General features: G+C 42.6%; 1 protein-coding gene across 1 annotated transcript in view; it reads right to left on the minus strand.

Annotated features, from left to right (window-relative positions):
• LOC144828230 (connector enhancer of kinase suppressor of ras 2-like) overlaps positions 1 to 21,111 on the minus strand; it is a 2,060,726-nt gene that overhangs the window by 846,268 nt on the left and 1,193,347 nt on the right. Inside the window, exon 12 of the mRNA XM_078686315.1 lies at positions 16,845 to 16,922. Coding sequence (XP_078542441.1) covers positions 16,845 to 16,922 — 78 coding nt within the window. The remainder of the gene's footprint in view (positions 1 to 16,844; positions 16,923 to 21,111) is intronic.

Below are 21,111 nucleotides of genomic sequence, written 5' to 3' on the forward strand. Positions count from 1 at the left end.
TTTTTTATATTGCTTCTGGCAATGAAAGAAATTAAGAAGATGACGAATTTCACATACATTTCAATTAAGTGCCGATATCTTTGAAAAGAGACATGTGCATCTTGTTATTCCTTTGAGTTTTTAAACACAGTGATAAAATATGAGCTTGTAAATTGCGCAAAATTCTATGTGCAATTTATACCTTTCACACACTAGCTTGCAAGACAAGATACTTTAAAGTTCATTACAATGCCTTCTTTTGAGCAAGTGACATATTAAAGAATAAATAGTTTATCAATCGTATGCATAAGATTCCATGCTCCAGGACTTCCTTGGTATTGTCAGTACATTGTCTCAGCTTTCCAATGGCCCATTGTGAGGTTGGTATATGTGGGCGCAAAAGATGTCCCTATTACAGTCTCACGAATGTGTGTAGGTAGTATTTATTGTCAAACAAGAAGATGTCATGTGTTAAACAGAATTACAGTATCTTCAGAAGCATTTCCGTATGTTCAAGGAGACTGATGGGTCGTAATTTTCCTGCTGCGACGCGAGACGTCAGATATTGAGGTGCACAAGGAGGCACGAGAAGGTATTATCATATAATGTGTTGGAATGAAGGGGAGAAAGCTATAAACAATTTGGATTGAAAAGGATTCATATTTTTGATTGCTAGATATCTGGATAGGTCCTGAGGAAGGTGGCTTGCACATTGACTGTCCACCGAAACGCGCGTTGACCTAGTGCGGAGTCTCCTGGTTTACCTCAGACTCTTATGCTGGCAGGAGCATCGTCTTGCCAGAAACTACTCAACTGTGTACAGATATTGTATGAGTGCAGTGGTGGTGAGATTGTTTGAATTGGTGTGATTGATGTATGATTGTTTGTATTTATTCTCTTCCAGGGGCATTATGTAGATAAATCTTTTCTTAGGAAGTGTTTCTTAAAATTTTTGGGGGGGATTGTGAATAATCACGGTTGTAAAAGAAATGTACTTGTGAGAAAATATGATGACGAACAATTTATAAAAATGAAGTTCTTTGAAAGAGTCTGATAATGTTAAAAAAGGAGATACAAAAAAAATATGAAATATTTAAAAAAAGTAATGAGAAGAGTTGAGTTGTCTCTGTTGCGTTTTTAGTGTTTAATGTTTAATGAGATGCATATGAACTATGTCAAAAGATAAAAATATGAGTCTGTGAGGGAAATATATACTATTGTGGTTTTTTTCAAACCCCTCTTTTCCTTGACCCAGATTCACTGCAGAGGGGGTCCCCTAATTCTAGCTTTAGTGATCTTAAGAAATACCTACAAGTGTTCATTCCATATGAGTGTTCTATAAATGTATATAATGAAATTGCATCGATTGTTGACATGAGGTATTCTTTCTTCTAGGGCATCCCATTAATCCAACTAAGAAAATCCATAGAGTGCCTTGTATGCTGGTAGTGTAGGCACATACGGGGAGAGAAAGATATCTATAAACCTTGATGTATTCTCTAGCAGAGATCCTATAGCACTAACTACTGTTCTTCCAGGCAGATTACTGATATCTTTATACACTTTCAGCATAAAATATATGGTGGGTCTGATCTGGTCATCTTTTCTCAAATACTCATATTCCTTGTCATCCAGTAAGCATTTGCCATTTCATAATTTCTGATGATATACTTTGTCATATTCATTTGTTGGATCCATGCTTAACTGTTCATTGTTATCCTTGCCACCAATGTGTCTCTTTTCTTCCTTGATATTATGGACACGGTCCATGACCATGAAGTTTCCTCCTTTATCTGAGGGTTTTATTATTAGTTTGTAATTCTGCAATACTTTTCAGGCAATCCTGTCATTCTCATGTTGGGGTGATGTTCACAATATGTTCACGATTTGTAGGTTTCTGTTGCTGTTTAACAGAGGTTCTGTTAGGTTCTTCTATCATATTCTCTGGGAAGATGTCAATCTTGTTTCTAGAGGCCAGTTGGGGGCAGAATGTAGATTTTGATTTACATTTGCTTGGTACAGTGGCATCTGTGGGAATTACTGCTATTTCACAGAACTCCTTGTCTGAGAGGTTGTCCCTTACTGGCCCACAAGATATACCTGCTGATTCATCTTTCATGTCTGATAACATTCTCAGATGGCTCATACCTGCTGGTGTGATGGGAGAGACATTTGATTTTGGTGGCATTTTCTGCCTCGTATTTCTGGTTGAAAAATACTTTTTCAGTTTAAATTTTCTGCAGCATTTGTACAAGTCTATTCATGCATTAGGAACCTCAATCTGAGTCATGGGGCAAAATGTTAAGCCTTTGTTTAATAGGTCAAGATGTCTTTTTTCCAATTTTCTGGGGGATAAATTATCGACAAGGTTGTTATCCATTATTATTTTGTTCTTTCCTTTTCTGCCACTTCCGTTTGGACATCTTTGTTTTCTTGAGATTGAGACAACCTTGTTGTAATTTTTTCTGGCATCTCTTCTTGTCTGCATTTGATACAGTCTCATCTCCCAAGAGAATATATATTACCTACTGGCGGTCGCCAGTAGGTAGTTATAGTCAGGACCTATTATCCATAGGAAAACCTCAACATTCTATTGGCAATAACGTTGGCGTCGATTGATGAATCTTCTTAAAATTTTCCAAACTTTTGGCCAGCTCAGTTCCGCTCTTTACCTGAAAGTTTGGGGGTGATTGGTGAAAAGGGGGCTGAGAAAAAAGGGGGTCCCAAAACCTGTTTTCCCCATGCAACGGCTGAACGCAATTACACCAAATTTGGCAGAGAGGTAGTCCTCAGTTCCGACTTGTGCCTTTTGCTTACATGGTGTCAATCTGTTCAGTAGTTCCTGAGAAAATGATGGTTAAAGTCATTTATATATCTATGGGTGCGGTGGATCCGCATATCTATCAGTGTACCCAAATCGCAGCCTGCACGCACCCTGCCGTGCGCGATCTGCATGCTGATTGGCTGTCAACAGTCAAAATCAGAAAGTGTTGGTAGCCATCTTGTGCCTCGGTAGAACCGAGGCACAAAAAAACCCAAAACAAACGCCGCAAAACGCGAAAAGGGGGCAGGGTAGACACACCCTGACCCCATAGACCTGCTTAGGGCCCCCCAAAAATTTTTGGGGGGAAAAAATGACATGATTGTCCCTAGGACCGGCCCACTCCTTGCACCACTCTGCAAATGCGCTCCCCCGGGTTCGCTTGAAGAGGGGGAACGAACTCCCCTTGAATACTGGGGGTCCCTGGGGGCCAACTAGCCCACCAGGAGCCGCCAGTATGCGCCAGGGGGCTGAGTTGCAGAGAGGTGTTCTGAGGCCTAGCCCCTTTTTACACCTCTCTGCAACACAGCTCTGTGGCGCTTACTGGAGGTACCTGGAGGGCTAGTTGGCTGCCAGGGGACCTCAGGATTCAAGGGGACTTAGGGCCAGATGTAGGTAAATCTAAATTACCGACTCATAAATACCGAATTTTACCGATTCGGTATTTATGAATCGGTAAATTGGAAGGTGGCAGATGTAGGTAATTTCTAGTTTACAATTACAGAAATTGTAGGATTCGGTATTCGGTAAATACCGAATCGGTATTTTCCATTGATTCCTATGGGCTTTGAAGCCCACAGGAATCAATGGAAAATACCGATTCGGTATTTACCGAATCGGTAAATACCGAATCCTGGCAGGGGGAACTTTGACACCCTGTATCACCCCAAATGCAGGCTTGTGTGCCATGTGGCACACATACATGCCCTAAGGGCATGTCTGTGTGTCACATGGCATAGGTGTACATGCACAGATGTGCATGTACACTGGAATTCGGTATTTTACCACCCAATATGATTGGGTGGTAAATACTGACTCCTAAAGGGCCTGTGGCACTCTTTGAAGTGCCAGCTACATCTTGATTTACAGAATCGGTAAATTTACCGATTCGGTATTTTACCGATTCTGTATATGAGATGCCCCCTACATGCCAAATCCCAACTACCGGTCGGTAACGGCCGAAATCGGCTGTTACCGACCGGTAAATGGCGACCTACATCTGGCCCATATTCCCCCAACTTAAAACACGCCAAGGGATGTGTTTGCACAGTGGTGAAGGTAGGGGGCGGGGCCTGAGGTGATATGTGTGCAAACACGCCCTTTGGCGCATTTTAAGTTGGGGAATTAATTCCTCTTCAATCTGGAGGTCCCCTGGGGGCCAACTAGCCCACCAGGTACCTCCACCGTTGGATCCATTGCGTTTTGAAGCAATAATAAAAATCGAGGGAGGGCCATCATCTTAAATAACACTGCCCGACCCAAGAGGGAGAGCGGCAACGCCCTCCACTTCGTCGCATCTTTCCTGAGTCTGGCCAGCGGGGGGCCCAAATTATTATCGTATCTCAGCTTTGCATCCAATTTCACATAGATACCAAGGTATCGGAATCCACCTTGTTCAATTTGTAGTTGGCAAGAACTCGGGATGATCGGGGGATCTCCGTTGAGGACAAAAGCACTGACTTCGACCAATTAATGGCGAAGCCAGAGTACATCCCAAATATAGCCGGGACATCAAGAAAACAATTCAGAGAGTCCCTAGGAGTGGTGAGATAGTGCAAAATATCATCCGCGTAAAGTGAGATCTTATCTTCCCATTCTGACATCCAACGCAGCCCTCTAATCAATCGGTCCCAACGGACCAATGCCACCAATGGCTCAAGCACCAGGGCAAAAAGAAGTGGGGAAAGGGGACACCCCTGGCGCGTGCCTCTACTCAGAGAGAAGTCGGCGGACCTGCGGTTGTTCACCACAACCCTGGCAAGGGGGCCCGTGTACCAAAGACGGACCCAGTTTATAAACTCATGGCCAATGCCCATCTTCCCCAGGACTGCGAACAAGTAGGGCCACTCAATCGTGTCAAAGGCCATAGTCGCATCCAAGGACACCAACATTGCCGGCTCGTGTATCTTCAAGGCGCTGCTCAGTATCCCTTGCAGCCGTCGTAAATTAAGGGCCGTATTCCGACGTGGCATAAAGCCTGGTTGATCCGGGTGGACCAGGGTGATAACGACCTCGGCTAGTCTAGTCTCCAGAAACTTTGCTAGCACCTTAGGCTCAGCATTAAGCAGCGAAATAGGTCCGTAAGAGGAGCACAAAGTCTTGGGGTTTCCATCTTTATGAATGACGACAATATTCGCTACTCGCTGATCATATGGAAGCTGAGCCTTCTATTTACTCTCAACAAACATGGCGCGGAGAAACAGAGCCAGCCTAGTTGCATTTAGTTTATATAGCTCTATGGAGATTCCGTTTGGGCCCGAGGCCTTCCCGGAGTGAACACCCCCGATGGCCTGTGCTACTTCATCGTTCGTGAGAGGGGAGTCTAGGTATTTTCTGTCATCTTCTGATAGGGAAGGCATACGAATGTCCTGTATCACAGCTGCATTATCTGCCTCTGTATAGGTTTCTGCAGACGTATACACCGAACTGTAATACTCCGAGAACTCATCTGCTATCATTTGCGGGTCTGTCATCCTACCTGAATCACCCTTCTGCAACTCTGGCATCAACCTAGACGCCCACTCCCCCTTTTCTAGCAACGCAATCAATTTCCCAGCTTTGTCGCCGTGTTCATATATCCTGCTCAGGGTTTCCGCATGCTGTGCTTTGGCCCTGTCTCCGACTAGGCTCCTATACTTGTCCTGGAGGAGTCTCAAGCGGTGTGTCTCCTCGAGGGTCACATCCCGGGATACCGCCATCTCCATCTTAGTCAACTCTGCCTCCACCCAGTCATCTTCGGCTTGGCATTTCCTCCTTTTCCCTGAAACTAATGACAAAACGTCCCCTCATATAACAGTCTTGTACGCCTCCCACAGGGATTGTGCAGAATCAACCGTTCCCAAATTTTCCTGAAAGTACCTTTCTGTGCTCCTTCCTGGTGCCAGGGTCCCTTAAGTGCCATGCATTATTAGGGGCAATTCTGCCTGCATCGCTCTGTCCAACCTCCACCCTGAGCCAGGTCGGAGAATGATCAGAGATACCCCTACCCAAATGTCGCACCTCTCGGACCAGTGCTGCCTGTGCAGCCGGTATTAGCACATAGTCAATTCTGGATAGGGTGTGATGTGCAGCAGATGCGTGCGTGTAATGCACCCCGCTTGGGTTCCTCAATCTCCACCCATCTCTAAGCCCCGATGTTTCTAAGAAGTCGGGCAGCCATCTCTGGGACGGCACCAGGATTCCCGCTGGGTGCCTATCTACCTCACCATCTATCACAGCGTTGAAGTCCCCTCCCATCACCAATAACCCCACAGCAAAAGTCAGGAAAATCGCACACAAGTCTCGGAAGGTGTCGGTCTGCAGGCCTGGCGGAACATACACAGACATGAAGATAACAGTTCTCTCCTCCCACAGCCCCGAGACGCTAATATAACTGCCTCAGTTGTCGGACCAGGTAGCCTGGATCGTTAGTGGAAAGGAATTCTTCACCAGGATGCCCGTCCCCCTGGACCCCGAGGTGAATCCGGCATGCACCACCAGCTTGTATCCCCCCTTGTGTAAGGCCATGCAATGATTTCCAACCAGGTGTGTCTCCTGCAGCAACACCACATCCGGGGAATGCCTCCTAATCAACTGATTGACCATCCCCCTCTTAATTTTATCTCCAAGACCATTCACATTCCAACTGAGCACAGTTAACCCCAATCCCTGTCTATCAAGAGACATTGTAGTGGTAAATCATAGCTAAGTCACCTGATGCAATAATAAAAACTAAATGCAAATATAGCTGCGCACAATACAATCTCAATTTTGAAAAAAACAACAACTCTCATTCCCCCACCTACCTCCCTCCCTGCACCCCTGCATACAACTTACGCTCATCCCCAACTAGCAGTGTGCCTGTCGCCCCAACACTAATCTACAACTAACTAAAGGTAGAAAATGGAAGGAGGGCTCGAAAAACCCGCCCCCACCCCCCAGCCTCACGACTACTTCTTCAAACCATGCCGGCCCACAGCAATTTCTAATTTACTAAATTCAGTCAGGAGAACCGCTGTCAACCCGCCCGACCCCCAATCATACCATACAACAACTTAAGTCCTGCGGTCTTCATTGTGCGTAGCCTATTGCCAGTCCGATGCCACCTCAGGATTGTCAAAAAACCAGGCCTTCCCATTAAGTTCCACCTGGAGACGGGTCATGGAACATCATGGCGTATTTTAGTCCCTTGTCCCTCAATTTCTTCACCGACAAGAGGCCCTGACGCTGTTTCTGTACCATTTGAGTGAAGTCCGGGAAAAAGGAGAGGGTTGCGTTTTCGTTCCTCAGTTGGGACCCCGCTCGTGCCACCTGTAGAATCGCATCCCTGTCACGGAAATTCAGGACCCTCGCAATCATAGGGCGGGGAGGGGTCCCAGGCCGGGGCCTCCCCCCGGCACCCTATGTGCACGTTCTATCGTGAAGTAGTTACTTAGTCCTTTAGGCTTAAGGTGATTGAGAACAATATCTTCGACAAACAGGTCAGGTGTTTGGCCATCTGAGTTCTCGGGCACCCCAAGAATGTGAATGTGGTTCCGCCTGGCCCTGCCTTCAAAGACATCCAGCTTGCAATCAGTAAGAACTCTTGAGGCCTTGAGTTCCAGCACCTCTTGTTGCAGCAATGTCACGTCGTCGATTAAGCTGGCCGTCTTAATGTAATGTAAAATGTAATGTAATGTAATGTAAAAATTACTTATAAAGCGCGGCATTCACCGGACGGTTTCTTGGCGCTGGTCACTTTGTTTGGTGAGAGGCAGAGGGCGGGGAGAGGAAGGCTTATGTGTAGATGCTACGGAAGAGGTGAGTTTTTAGGAGAGACCTGAAGTGAAAGTAGGAGGGAGAGAGTCTCAGTTCCAACGGGAGGGAGTTCCAGAATGAGGGTGCCAAAAAAGAGAATCTGAGGCCTTCGTGTTTTTTGCGTCTAAAACGGGGAGTCTGTAGGACTTTTCAGCGTTTTCCCTTTCTCACTTGCCTTTGTGAGATCCGCCCGTATCAGCCCCACCTCGATTGTGACTGTGTCGAGTTTGTTATCCAGGGCTTCCATCTTTTGACCCAGGGACGCCTGAACCCCATTTATAGCTGCCATGAGGTCCATCAATGTTGGTTCGGTGGGAGTAAGTGTTGCGTCCCCCCCCCCCCGATTAAGTCTTCTTCAATCCAGTTTATTGGTTTGGACGCTTCTGGACCCTTCTGGACCCCTTGGAGGACCTAGGCTGTGATCTATCAGTGTCTGTCTTGGTGGCCATCTTGCCTCCATGATTGCCAATACCAAATACCGGGCAGGGAATCGTCCCTTTGGGCAAGAGTCACCGGGCATCCACACACCCCTATCACACACCCACGTCGGCCGCCTCAATCCCGCTCTCACAGGAGCTCCGCCAGCTCCCACCCGGTCAGCAGGCAGACGGGACGAACTTCTCAGCCGCCGATTGCTCACGCACACAGGGAGCAGGTCACCAGCCACCAGTGTCCACACTACTGCCCACAATACAGGTGGCCCGATTCACTCCTCCAGGCGCGAGACACCTCTGAACCAGATGAGAGCAATCCTCACCGTGACACAGGTCCCCCACTGCCACCAGACAAATCACCCAGGCTCAAGAGCTGGGACAGAAGATGAATGCGTCTTTCAAAAGTTTCACCCACGCTGAGGGTCATGGAGAGGTATTCATCAGAGTGCTCCCTGAAGTGTCCGTGAAGCACGCCACAGCGAGGCAAAGTGCACCAATTCACAGTGTTTCCTGCACCGTCTCCCACGCAACGTGGATCATGGGTACTCCCTCACGCACCACCTGCACCTGGTTATGGCTCCCTTGAATAAACGGCGGTGCAGGCCGGCACAGGGGTTCCACCGCGATCAGCCCCAATAATCTACTGAGCGCTGGGGCCTGCAGGCTGCTCATTCCTTCGATACCCCGCCACCTCAATGCGGCACAGCACTCTGAAGCTCCGTCAGGCGGCACTGCTCCTCAATCCACAGGGCCAGGCAGACGAGACACCCAGCGCCCGGACCCCTCCAGCCAAGCCCCGCATCTCTCTCACCGCGGGCCTCCTCCAGGCCCGCTGGAGCGCTGGGCTGACCACAGGGCCGGACCGGTGACTACCGGTCCGCGGCCCCTGATGTTTATTCACTCAGCAGCGGCCACCACTGCTAGGCGAGCCCCTGGCTCTGGCAGGCAAAAAGGCCGCAAATCACCGGGCACCGTAACTCTGCCTGAGAGTGATGGAGAAGGCCCGGAACAACCGCGAGGGGCGTCGCTTCTTCTCCGAGGCCGGGAGCGGGGCTCAGGCCCGAAAATTCTTGCAGGATATTATGGCTGGAGTGGGAGGTCAGTGGAGTCAAACTCCTACACGGCCATCTTGGTCGCCCACTAGGCTCCTCCCTCAAGAAATAGCTTTTTAGTCTTAGACAGGAGACAAACCTTAAGACAGCGAAACCTGAAAAAAAAAACAGAAAATGCAGGAACAAAAGAAGGCGAGCGAAAGGGAAACTAAGTAAAAGGAAAAAACAAGAAGCCTCAATGGCGCAAGATGCAGGGTAACAAAACACGGTAGTGAATCTGTCTAATACAGTCTTAAGCAAAGCAGAGACACAGTTGCTAGCATTGGGCTTATCATTCTGCCCTGAGATGAGTTTTGATTTCGCCAATACAAGAGTGGATGTATTCCAATTTATTAGAAAGGTAAAATTAAAAACCTTTTTAACTATCAAGCAAGGTAACACTCAATCCCACAATATGGACAATACTAACATGTTTAATGACAATCTTGTAGCATCTGATGCTTCCACACTTGCAACACTCTATGAATTAAGTAAAGAAAGCGATATGGACAGACAAATACAATCTGAATCGGAGGTGGATTCCACACATGAGCAACTAGAGTCGCTTAATTTGATCAAATCAAGTGCAGGAAAAAATCCATTTAGACCAAAATCAAGTTTCATGCCCATGATGCCCAAAGATGTTGTGGACATTTCTCATGACAGAGTTATGGATGATCTCAAAAATCTAAATTATCAAAGGAAACAAAATAAAGGAAACATTTAATATCATGTGGTCAATACAACCAACTAATGCAAAAGCTAAAAAAGAATATTGAGTTGGTAATAAACAAATCTGATAAGGGCGGCAACGTCATAATCTGGCCGAAAAAGGGGTATATTCAAGAGGCACTTTACCAACTCAATAATGCTGATTGCTATGAAAAAACAGAAATTAAAAAATACAACAAAGCAAAGGAAGGCCTCAAAAAAGACCGTTTGCAATGGAAAAAAAAGGGTTTAATTTCAAAAGATGAATTTACATTTATGCATAATGAGTGCCCAGTACTTCCAACCATGTATTTAATTCCGAAAATACACAAAAAACGTGTACCTGTTCCAGGACGGCTAATTATTTCCGCAATCAAAGGCATTAGTGAAAATATTGCACAATATATTGATTATTTCCTCCAAAATCATGTTAGAAATCTGCCTACATACATCAAGGACACAGATGATTTTTTTATCCAAACTCGAAAAAATCACATGGACAGAGGGGATGTTGCTGATAACTTTGGACATAGAGTGCCTATATACAAGTATTGATCATGACGTGGGACTAGCAGCAATTCAATATAATCTGAACACCAAACCTTTAATGAGTTATAATCATAATGCTTTGTTGGTTGATTTGATCAGATGGTGTTTATTTAATAACTTCTTTATGTTTGGCAGAGAACTGTACACAAAAACGCGGTGTGGACATGGCGATAATTCATATTCAGTAGCGCGTCATTTTGGGCAACATCATAGCAAAAATGTGGAAGGTTTATCGTACTTTGTTATTGATCTAATCCCCTTTAATATACGAGAAGGAAATCGAGAGAGAAAATCAAGAAGACTAGAGTCATGCTACATATTAGAGCCCGAAGAAGACTTCCATACACATTTATAATATTGATACACCACCAATGTGTCTTCCTTGAAATCTCTCTGTTTTTACCTGATTTTATTTTTTTATGGGCTAATTTTGTGATTTAGGTGCACTTTATTAGAAGACAATTTGAAATTATGAGATTTGATGCACTATTCTGCTTTAAAAGCCCACTTGGGCGGAACCACAAAAGCTCTCTTGATAAACCCACATGGGTATAATTGTTGAGTAAAAGTGAAACAAGAATTGTTTATAACTTTATCACAACCAGAGTTAGGATTTGATTTTGGTATTTAATCTTAAAAATATTATATAATTGGAATGAATTGGTTGAAATTCTATTGTTTGAAGAGCGTTTTGTAATTGTCGTATTCATTATACCAAAGAGTAATTTTGTATATCAGCAGAACAGGCAAGTCCGTATTAAGGCTGTGTCGAGGTGCGAACGGATTGACAAACTACTAGTCTGTCTTCGCATACACTTAATTAGTAGTTCTCACGTGATTTTTCACAACACAAGGGTTTAAAAAGCAGTTGAAAACATTATTAAATTGTTGGTGAGCAAGCCTGCTGGGCAAGCGAATCGCGTCCTATATCAGCTGACAAATAAAGAATACTGGCTTGAGACACGGCTTTGTCATCCTTTCTTGTGCGAGAGGATCTGTTGATATATATAAATATATATGTATTTTTTTATATATATGTGTGTGTTTATTTCTATATGTATGTTAGGGCAAGGGCGTTTTTAGGATTTAGGGTGGGGGAAGGTTTTTGAGGAGCAAGGATTTTTTTTAGGACTTAAGGTGGGTATGGTTTTTTGTATAGAAAGTGTATTTTTAGGGTTTAGGGTGGGTATGTTTTTTTTGAGTGGCAAGGCTATTTTTAGGGTTTAGGGTGGATATGGGATATGGAGTTGTGGGCTGATAAGGTAAGATATAAATATATGTATTATATATGCACACACACCTAGGTGTATGCATGTGTGTGTGCAAATATATATATACAGAGAAAATCAGAATCCCCAAATTTATCACATGTTCAACACCTTTTGTTGTCTATTGCCTGCAATGTCCCTGCGGACATCGCTATGTAGGGAGTACTACCAAGGCAGTCAAGCTGAGGATACTAGAACATCAACGTGCCATCGTGAATAAAGATGACAGTTATCCGATGGCACGTCACTTCGCAATACATCATGGGAGTGACAGAAACCTTTTGAATTTTTTCAGTTTAGACTGCATCACACAAGATCTGAGAGGAGGGAATTACAAATGTCAGTTGAGACGTTTGGAGTCTAGATACATCATAGAGCTCCAAACAAAGTCCCCAGGAGGTATGAATTCAGGTGAGGAATTGCTGTCACATCTGTAGAACCTGAGGGCAATGGCCCTAACTGACTGAACTATTTAGCTGTGTACAAACCTGTGTTCATCAAGTCTGTATGGTAATGTATATATGTATATAGGGTCGAGGTTGGAAGAGTGTCGTCCTAGAATTTGTAAATAGACGAACGGAAATGAATTTAATTTACAATTATTGTTTAATTGTTTAATTCCACAAGAATTACCTATCAGAGGTGTTCATAAGTTCGCAACATGAGGACAAGAGACATTCAGTTCTTCCACCAACCGATGAAATTATTTAGTGTGGACGTAAATGTTATGATCACTGTTCAATGAATTCATTACTTGAACTATTATGAATGCCCATACAGGGCGAAATGAACTAACCAATGATTTAATTGAGATAACAACGTTCCACAGTACGATTTGTTTTGTATTTAACTGCTTTAAGATGGCGCTCATGATTTTGGACGTGTAGTCCTATTTTTATGTTTTCTTATTTTCGCCATTATTTATGTTCACCTCACGGACGCCAGTGTGAAATTGACGAAGGCACAAGCCGACACGCGTTTTTCTTTATCGTGCAAATAAACCTACAAGTTTAAACTCACTGGGAGTGCTGGATTTTCTGACCTTGTCAGGGGAGCTGCAATATATATATATATATATATATATATATATATATATATATATATATATATATATATATATATAGGGTTTATACTTACCTGTAAAATATTTACATTTTTATTGTAAAGGCATGCGTGGTAATGGCATATGAATGGTAAACATTTTCACGGTAAAGACCTGCGTGGAAAAGTTGCATGTGTTGTAATGGGCACATTGTAAAGGCATGTGTGGCAATAGCATGCGTAATTCCATTATATTGCTGCTTATAAGGTCCTGGACCCTTGGCTGGTCTTAGAGTTTACCTCTCTGAGCCTAAAACACATAAAACTAGACACACAGAAGCTTTTCAGGACATTTCCTCCATAGACCCAGTGGATACAGGGCCTGACGCTGAAGTCCCAGCCGCCAACGTCGAATCAGCAGTTGTATTTAACTCACTGGTTTCCACCACTGAAAGAATTTCGAAATCTACAAAAGTTTTTAAGTCTGAACATAGAGGAACTTCACCGAGACCAGCATTAAACAACATCTGACCACCAACGAGACCTTCCTGGGTGTGAATTCCAGACATTGACTACTTGGAGCTTCCAGCTGTTGACGATGACAGAACCAAGTTTCCTGCACATCACCAGGCTGCGGTCATTGAGCCCTTCTTTGCACCCAACCTGCAGCCTGACCCGTTGCCAAGGAAGTATCTACAGAAAATCTTCTAAATCAGAATGTAAACTTTCCACTGGGGTAAACTTGGACCCTGTGCATGACCATCAGCAGCTTGTCGTTGGCCTTACCTTTTGACTTGGGTCCAGTCTAAAGTGCTCAGATAACTGCTATTGGTGGTTTGCACTTTTTAGAAGCTATTTAGGCTTACAATTCAAAAAATCATATCTCTATTTCTCTACATCCAAAGTTTGTTTTGGTGTCTATGTGTTCATTACATTTTACTCTATTTTTATATATTTGAGTGGGGGTTTTACTTGTTATTGTGTTGTTTGTTCTATTTTTTAAAACAGTTTTGGTACTAACACATGCTTTTTTCATGCATACTATGTCAAACTTAGCTGCTCTGTGCTACAGCTACTAAAGGTTGAGCTCAGGTTTAAATTATTGAGACGTAACTGGACTTGGTAGGGAATTGTGACATTATTACTTGGTGAGGACTCACATTCCCTTCAACTATTAATCCCCTTTCTCACAATATAAATATCAACGTTTCTAAGAAGAAAACCCACACATGTACACAGCATCTCTCAACAGTTCTCTCTAGATAGCTACCATACACAAAGGAACATATTCTACCTGTCTTAAAGAAAGACATAGTAAAGGATTTAGTTGTTCTAGGTTCTGGGATCAGTGACACAAATATGCCCCTTGAAGACAAACCCTCTAAGCATAAGCAGTGTAGTGTGGGTGTTAAGAACACTGAGGAAACATTTTGGAGACAAATATATCAGAAATATATGCTGGTCATACCCTCTGGACCAGAGAGTAATGTCTGTACTGTCAGAGGAGACTGAAAAGGAAAATGGTCAAGAAATATGTGCATATGTTTACGATCTGCAACTGCAAGTAATACGCAGGGACTGACGGCTCAGTAGACCAATGGATCCACTGCAGGTGCCCGCACTGGTCACATTGTCAAAAGGTCGAATCTAAGTGGGTCTGTGCAGCCTTTCATCTTGTAGAAAATTAGTTCCAGTGAGTTGAACAGCAATAAACATCTGGTATTCAGCGCCAGAATTCCAAGAGTCAATGTCTACTTTATAAACAGCCATTTTATATTACCACATAGTTAGGGCAATTCCTTCTCTTGACTCCCAAAACTTGACTCTATAAATTCTGTCTGATAGGAATAAAAAGCCAAGAAAATAGGCAGATTCATCTAATTAGAAACATCTCAGTGAGACCAGTAGACAATTATTTTTCTTTGGTCTCACTACAGACAGCTCCAGCTGCCTGTTGGAAGACAACATTATATGCCTTACTCTATAGAGTCAACCCTTGTTCATGATTGGATGGCTTTTGTGTCAGTCTCAGTAGTCTTGCTCAAGTTTGTTGTTTTCCTCCCTTTCTGTGTTTGACCTGCCAACAGGAGCATTTAGTTGGGCACCCGATAGATTAGTTGTTCTTCCTCATCTGAAGACAGCATTGAAAATACAGCAATGTTTAAACACCAGTTTGCTGCCTGTCAGTCCCCTCAGTGACCAGAAACGCTGCAACAGAAATATGGAAGATACAATAACAATCTTGACAGACCTCCATACACAAGTGTTGGGAATGCCGATCGGTCTAGCTTGTATGGAAAGGTAAGCAAGACCGACTGGCATTGCCAGTGCTTGTTTCTGAAGGGAAACAGCCTTTACCATGATGGTCAAACCACGTGCTGCAGTTACAACATGGCTGTTACAACAAATGTGTCTTTATCATGCATTCCGTTGCCACGCATGTTGTTAGAACGACATGCCTTATGGAAAGCGGCTTTACTTTAAAGTACAACGCTTTCCCACCAGTTGGGCAGACATGAGTTGGAATAGTAAATTATACTGTTCCAAAGTTCAGTGATTTCCCTGAGGCACATCGTTGTAACGATATGCATGGTAAAGGAATGTATAGTAAAAATGCACTTGTTGTAAAGACTGCAGAGTAACAGCATGTGTGGTAAAGGCATGCGTTTTTCGGACATACAACTGTTACTGCTAGTTCTTCACACTTGTACTTACTTCTGTTTAATCATGCTCTAATTGTCCTTCAGTAATTGACAGTAACCCAGATCTGGGATGTAGCCTGTGAGAAGGCTGGCATAACTCCTAAAAAGGTTCTCCTGAGGCGGAGAGGACATAAGACATGGAAACAGATATTTGATACTGACACATTTAGTGCATTTTATATTTTGACACATTGATTAAACATAAAAAGGAAAGGGAGAGACAAAACAACAGAGGTCATACACATGACAATGCTGAAGGCCTAGTAAAACCTCATTGTTGTCTTCATATATTGATTAGAATGTTTAATGGAAAGTATTTAACCAGAATGGAACAGGGTATTTATTTGTTGAATTTAATAAATGCTACTGCAAGAGGTGGCGGATTAGTACCAGAAAACTAAATGTGACTATCAGAAAACATTCATGACCATTGGTCCTGTTAGAAAGAAGGTGTTGGCAGTGTTTCATAACCATAATTCAAGAAGAATAACGATGATGACGTCAAGAGTACATGACTTCCACAGGGTGCATTGTAACTCCCACAATCCCTTTTTTAGTGACTGGGTCAGCTGATTATTCTTGTATAAAGTATGAGACTGACCTGAGCCTGAAACAATAATTTAAGATTATCTATACTCAAGATAAAGCTGAACCAAAATAGATCATATTATCGCAAGCAATGGCGAAGTATGGTGACAAAGGGAGAGAAGCAGTCGTTGGATCCTTAGACTGCCAAATGTATTGTAAGGAGTTGTTTATTTTAATCTTTACTTGAAGCTTGAAAATCAACAGACTGACAATAGCTTCGCCTAACAATTCTCCATTTTATGCCAGAGACCTTCCTTAGGTGATTTGTGGCGCTATCAAAAAACCTCAAATAAGTTCATGTCCAAACTGCTGTAGCTGAGCATGGGTATGAACTGAGATGCACTGAAAGAGGTTTTCAGAAATATATTGACTAGGAAAAAATATGCTGCATGCTGAAGAAAAGAGCAAGTGGATCCCGATGGTTGAGTGAGGCAAATATAGTATGCTTGCAGCTACCTGGAATTAACCTTCATTTTGATAGCAGTTATTAAACATTTATTTGAAACATGTGGCCACGCAGTAGCATCTGGAAAACAGGCTGATCACGTCAAGCTCAACAGTCAGGGAGATGAAGCACATCTCTATGTTAACTATTATTTACACTCTCACAGCAGACTAACAAAATGGATCGGAGGATCCCATGAGAGGGTACTCACCTCGACTACCTCTCTTGTACATGTTAGGCTCTTTGGAATCTCCCATCCAGCTGTAGTCTGTTGGCATGGAAACAGGTCTCAAGTCACCTGGAAACAGCCCAAGAGCCAATTAAAGTGTACACTGGCACATGGTTATTGCTTTGAAGACAATATGTTGTGTGCATAAGCCAGATAAGGAGTTTAATATCTCCAGTGCTGGTGCTCATATTAGCAGCTGTGCATAATTAAATGAATCCCTCATAAAATATGACAACTTCAAAATGGTGACTCTGCTGATGTGGTTAGATGAAGGCACTTACACAATACATAAGAAATTAAACGACAGTGCCATTAACCAGTACTGATAAGTCAGTGCACGCCATCCACACAACACAAAACACTGGACACCAAAACAAATGATCATGCATGTTAATGGCAGTTGCACCATAAAGTCCTTAGAGTTGTCTCTCAAAGCAGAGGCAATTTAGCACTACAAATTAGCACAGATGACAAGTTGCCATCTGCCACAAATTCAAGATAAATGTATTGGCGTTACTGCATCAGTATATACATGTAAAAGAGCTATCACAAAGAAATACAATTCACAATTGATTAGTGACGGTATGGCACGCAAACTGATGAAACCAAAAGAAAAAGGCAAAAATAACTTTGGCATTTCTTCTTAGAGCAGAATTGAAGGAGGACGTGGGACAATTGATCACATACAATTGTACACACAATATACTAATGGAAATGCTATTGGTGTGGTTGTTGCTACCTTGAGTGATTTGGAGGGCTGTTCAGTCCCCATTACCACATCCCAAAACTTGGACTTTGAACCTTTGATATAGTACAAGAACAAAGGGTAGTATGCACACGTAATATTCACGTAACAATCACATAAGATTTAGCAGCATTGGCATCTTTACATATAGGCCCCTAACAACTATGGGAGCAACGGATTATAAAAAAAAGTTTTACATTATAATTTAGGGATCGATCGGCAATGACCAGCTTTTGTCGTTCCTCAGTGTGCCTCACCTTAATTATTAATAGGCGAACACCAATATTCACTTAGAGGGATATCATATTTGTTGTTGTCCTGAAGAAGGTGGTTCTACTCTGTCAATCCACCGAAACGCGTCAACGCCCCCCCCCCCCCCCATTTTCTTTTTAGATTTGAGGGACAATGAATTTTAAGTGGAATAACGCCTAGAAATTGCCCTGCTGATTCTTTCAAATTAACAAACTTTCAATGACAAATGTGTATGTCTTGATTGTTGTGTCTCTCGATATAGCATATTTGTGATATTTGTGCACTATTTTTTATCAAAACCCCAGACTGTTTTTTAATATATTAATTTTATATAATTGTAAAATTAGTTTTTATGAAATGTTTCATTAAACGGATTTCTTATATTTGCCTTCTGGGTCCTTTTATGACTGGCATTGAGGAGTGTTTGATCGTGAAAGAAGTGGAGTGTGGTATACCTGAATGTGTGGATTCCTCCAAGAGATGTATTTTGTTGATATATACTGAATTGACATTAGACGACTGTGGGACTGGTCTCTTTCATCAGGTATCTTGTTGCCTTTCTGGCACCAGAGCAGCCTGAGTACACAGCTGTGGCAGTTTTTCCAGGCCTTGGGCACAATGTTATCCATACAGAAGATAGCATAATTTTCATTTTTTGCATAGGGCACAGATCAGTCATGTGCTTTTCAGTATGACAGTGATAACACCACCCTTACACAAGATGTCCAACATGTGCACAGTTAGAGCTGTGCTTAGCTTCCTCAAGTGAAACTACATTCTGGTACTTGTTAGTGCGTAGATGAGAGACCTGAAGTCTAATTAACCATCACTCTACAGAAAATCCAGTAGAAGTTTTACTTTGGGGGGCACTTCTCTAAACTATTGTTAACTGAACCAAACAACCTTTGCAAAATGCAAGAGGATCTCTTCCTTTTCTACCTTTCTGTTTCTTCCAAGTCATTCAACTTCATAAGTATAAAAAGAGCACCAGCCTGACATTCAGTGCATGATATCTCTGCTGGAATCCCGTTCATTTTGTTGCTTGCTCTGGGGTCTGGATGTCATCAATTGGTGCTCTACATTACAGTTATCCTGAAACGTGTCTCAATTTCCTACCAGACCTTCTTGACACCGTATTTCCAGTTCATAGGTATTTTCTTAGTTTTTAAATATTTCCTCTGAAGAAACAGGATCATGTTCTAGTTTCTCTTCTTTCCTCTCACCTTCACATTTTTGTGCTGAATTCAGGACTGACAGAGGGAAGCAGCATGCCATATTTTAGTTATAGCACACGGATTGAACAGTACATGCAGGGGCAAATTACCTAGGTTTTGCATCACCCTGAAGCCACGCAAGGGGCTCAAGGGTTACTCAAAACTTAAGAAGGATTTATCAAGCCACGCAAGGCCACCTTGTGTTGCTTGATAAATCCAGAGTAACGCAATGCAATCCAAAGCAATGCTTTGCTTTACTCTGCCCTGGAAAGCTGTTCCATCTGTGGAACGTAGGTGTTCCCATGCAAACACCCATTGATTCTGAAGCATTTTCAGTTTACCAATACTGGTAGACCTGGGAATGCGCCAGAATGCTACACCTTACCAAGAGGCATAATGAGGAGCATTATCTTTGTTTCTCCTCGTTACTTATTTCTGTGTGCTGCAGACGGAAAATGCCTCAAAAGATTGCTTTTGTGCAGGAAGGTGTCCCTGCTTGCACAAAAAAATTCTGCTTACAACACAGGTACCCATGTACCATGGTGCAAGGGTGCCTGCATTAGTGCTAGGGAGCTCATTGCTGGGAAATGACAGGAATGCATCAGGTATTTTTAAGTACGGCTCATTCCTGCCCTTTCCCTATTACGCAACACAGTGCGGCTAGGTGATGTGCTGTGTTGCGCTGCGTGATATCTTAGTAAACATACCCCATCATTTTTGTGAAAGTAGCTTGTCTTTTCTTTTAAAGCCAGATTATTAAGACAATCTAATCGACTGGAGGCAATTTTAGGACTAGGAAATCCATATGTAAGCTATAGTATCAGGATTTCCAAATAATACAATTACATAGAATGGAACTCAATAGAACTCATTTACATAGTCATTCGTAGTCTTGAAACTCTGGCATTGGCCTGTCCCTTCTTACCCAAAACAAAGTCAGCCATTTACTTCTGAAAAACGTATAGGAAGTGTGCCCTATCCTCGTTACATGCATTGTCATGATTACAAAAAGCATTTAAGCATTCCATTTTACTCTTCTATAATCTGGAGCTGATTATGACTAACAGTTCTTTCTTAGTAACATGAACCATGTAATAACATTCTAAAAAGAATGGTGGATTTATCAAATTATTTTACTTTGATTTGTCTTGTGCAATTCATTTCCAAAATAAAAGAGTTTGGGTAGTCACCAGCTAACTGCTGTACCTGAAGCAGTCCTTCTCACACAGTGAAACTCGTTATGTACCTTTCACTCAGCAACTCAGTATTATTCCACAAAGAAACAAGTCCCAGTTTTTAGAGAAATACCCATTTACACCAAAATTTGTGAAGGGGATAAGTCAGTTATTTTGTATAGATAGACAAAGTGTAGTTCGCTAATTCTTGTCACCTTCAAAAACGATTTAGAGGCCACATATATGTAAGGAACATTGATTACTTGGTTTATTTTATGTTGAACTTAGAATTGCTCTCTAGAAGGCTTGCTGATCGCTGAATGATTATGCTTGTCTGAATGTTGTTTTTGGACTTTAAAAAGAACGCAAACCTAGCATGAGAGAAATTGAGAGCTATACAGCGATGAGGTAAGACACTACAATATTTTGTGCAGTCTCACCACCGACAGATTTGAGATCAAATAGATTTGAGGTGTGACTTCCAGTGCGCACTTTGCAAAATCTAGACCGGTGCTTGGAGGTAAGAGGCTCTGCCCAAGTTATGTGTGAGCACATGTGCAAGCTGAGTGAGTAAGACTATAGTTTGCAAGGTAGCACTATTGCAGATTAAATTTGGTGTGGCCTCCTTTGAACTTATGATCCACTTGTGAAATGAAGAAGAAATGTCTGCATTTTTGTCTGATGTGTAAATCTTTAATGTTTAAAATTGTGTGAACTTAAGATATAGCATGCCTCAATGCCACAAGGTAGAAAGGTAATTCACATGTCCTTTCCTATTAATTAGTGGGTTGCTAACCCATATCCAGAGTCATTTTACTGTATATGAGTATGTTCATGTATTTATGTAACTGGGCATATTTAAGCAAGCCTTA

The sequence above is a fragment of the Lissotriton helveticus genome, chromosome 4_1 (genome assembly GCF_964261635.1).
Source record: "Lissotriton helveticus chromosome 4_1, aLisHel1.1, whole genome shotgun sequence".
Lineage (NCBI taxonomy): Eukaryota > Metazoa > Chordata > Amphibia > Caudata > Salamandridae > Lissotriton > Lissotriton helveticus.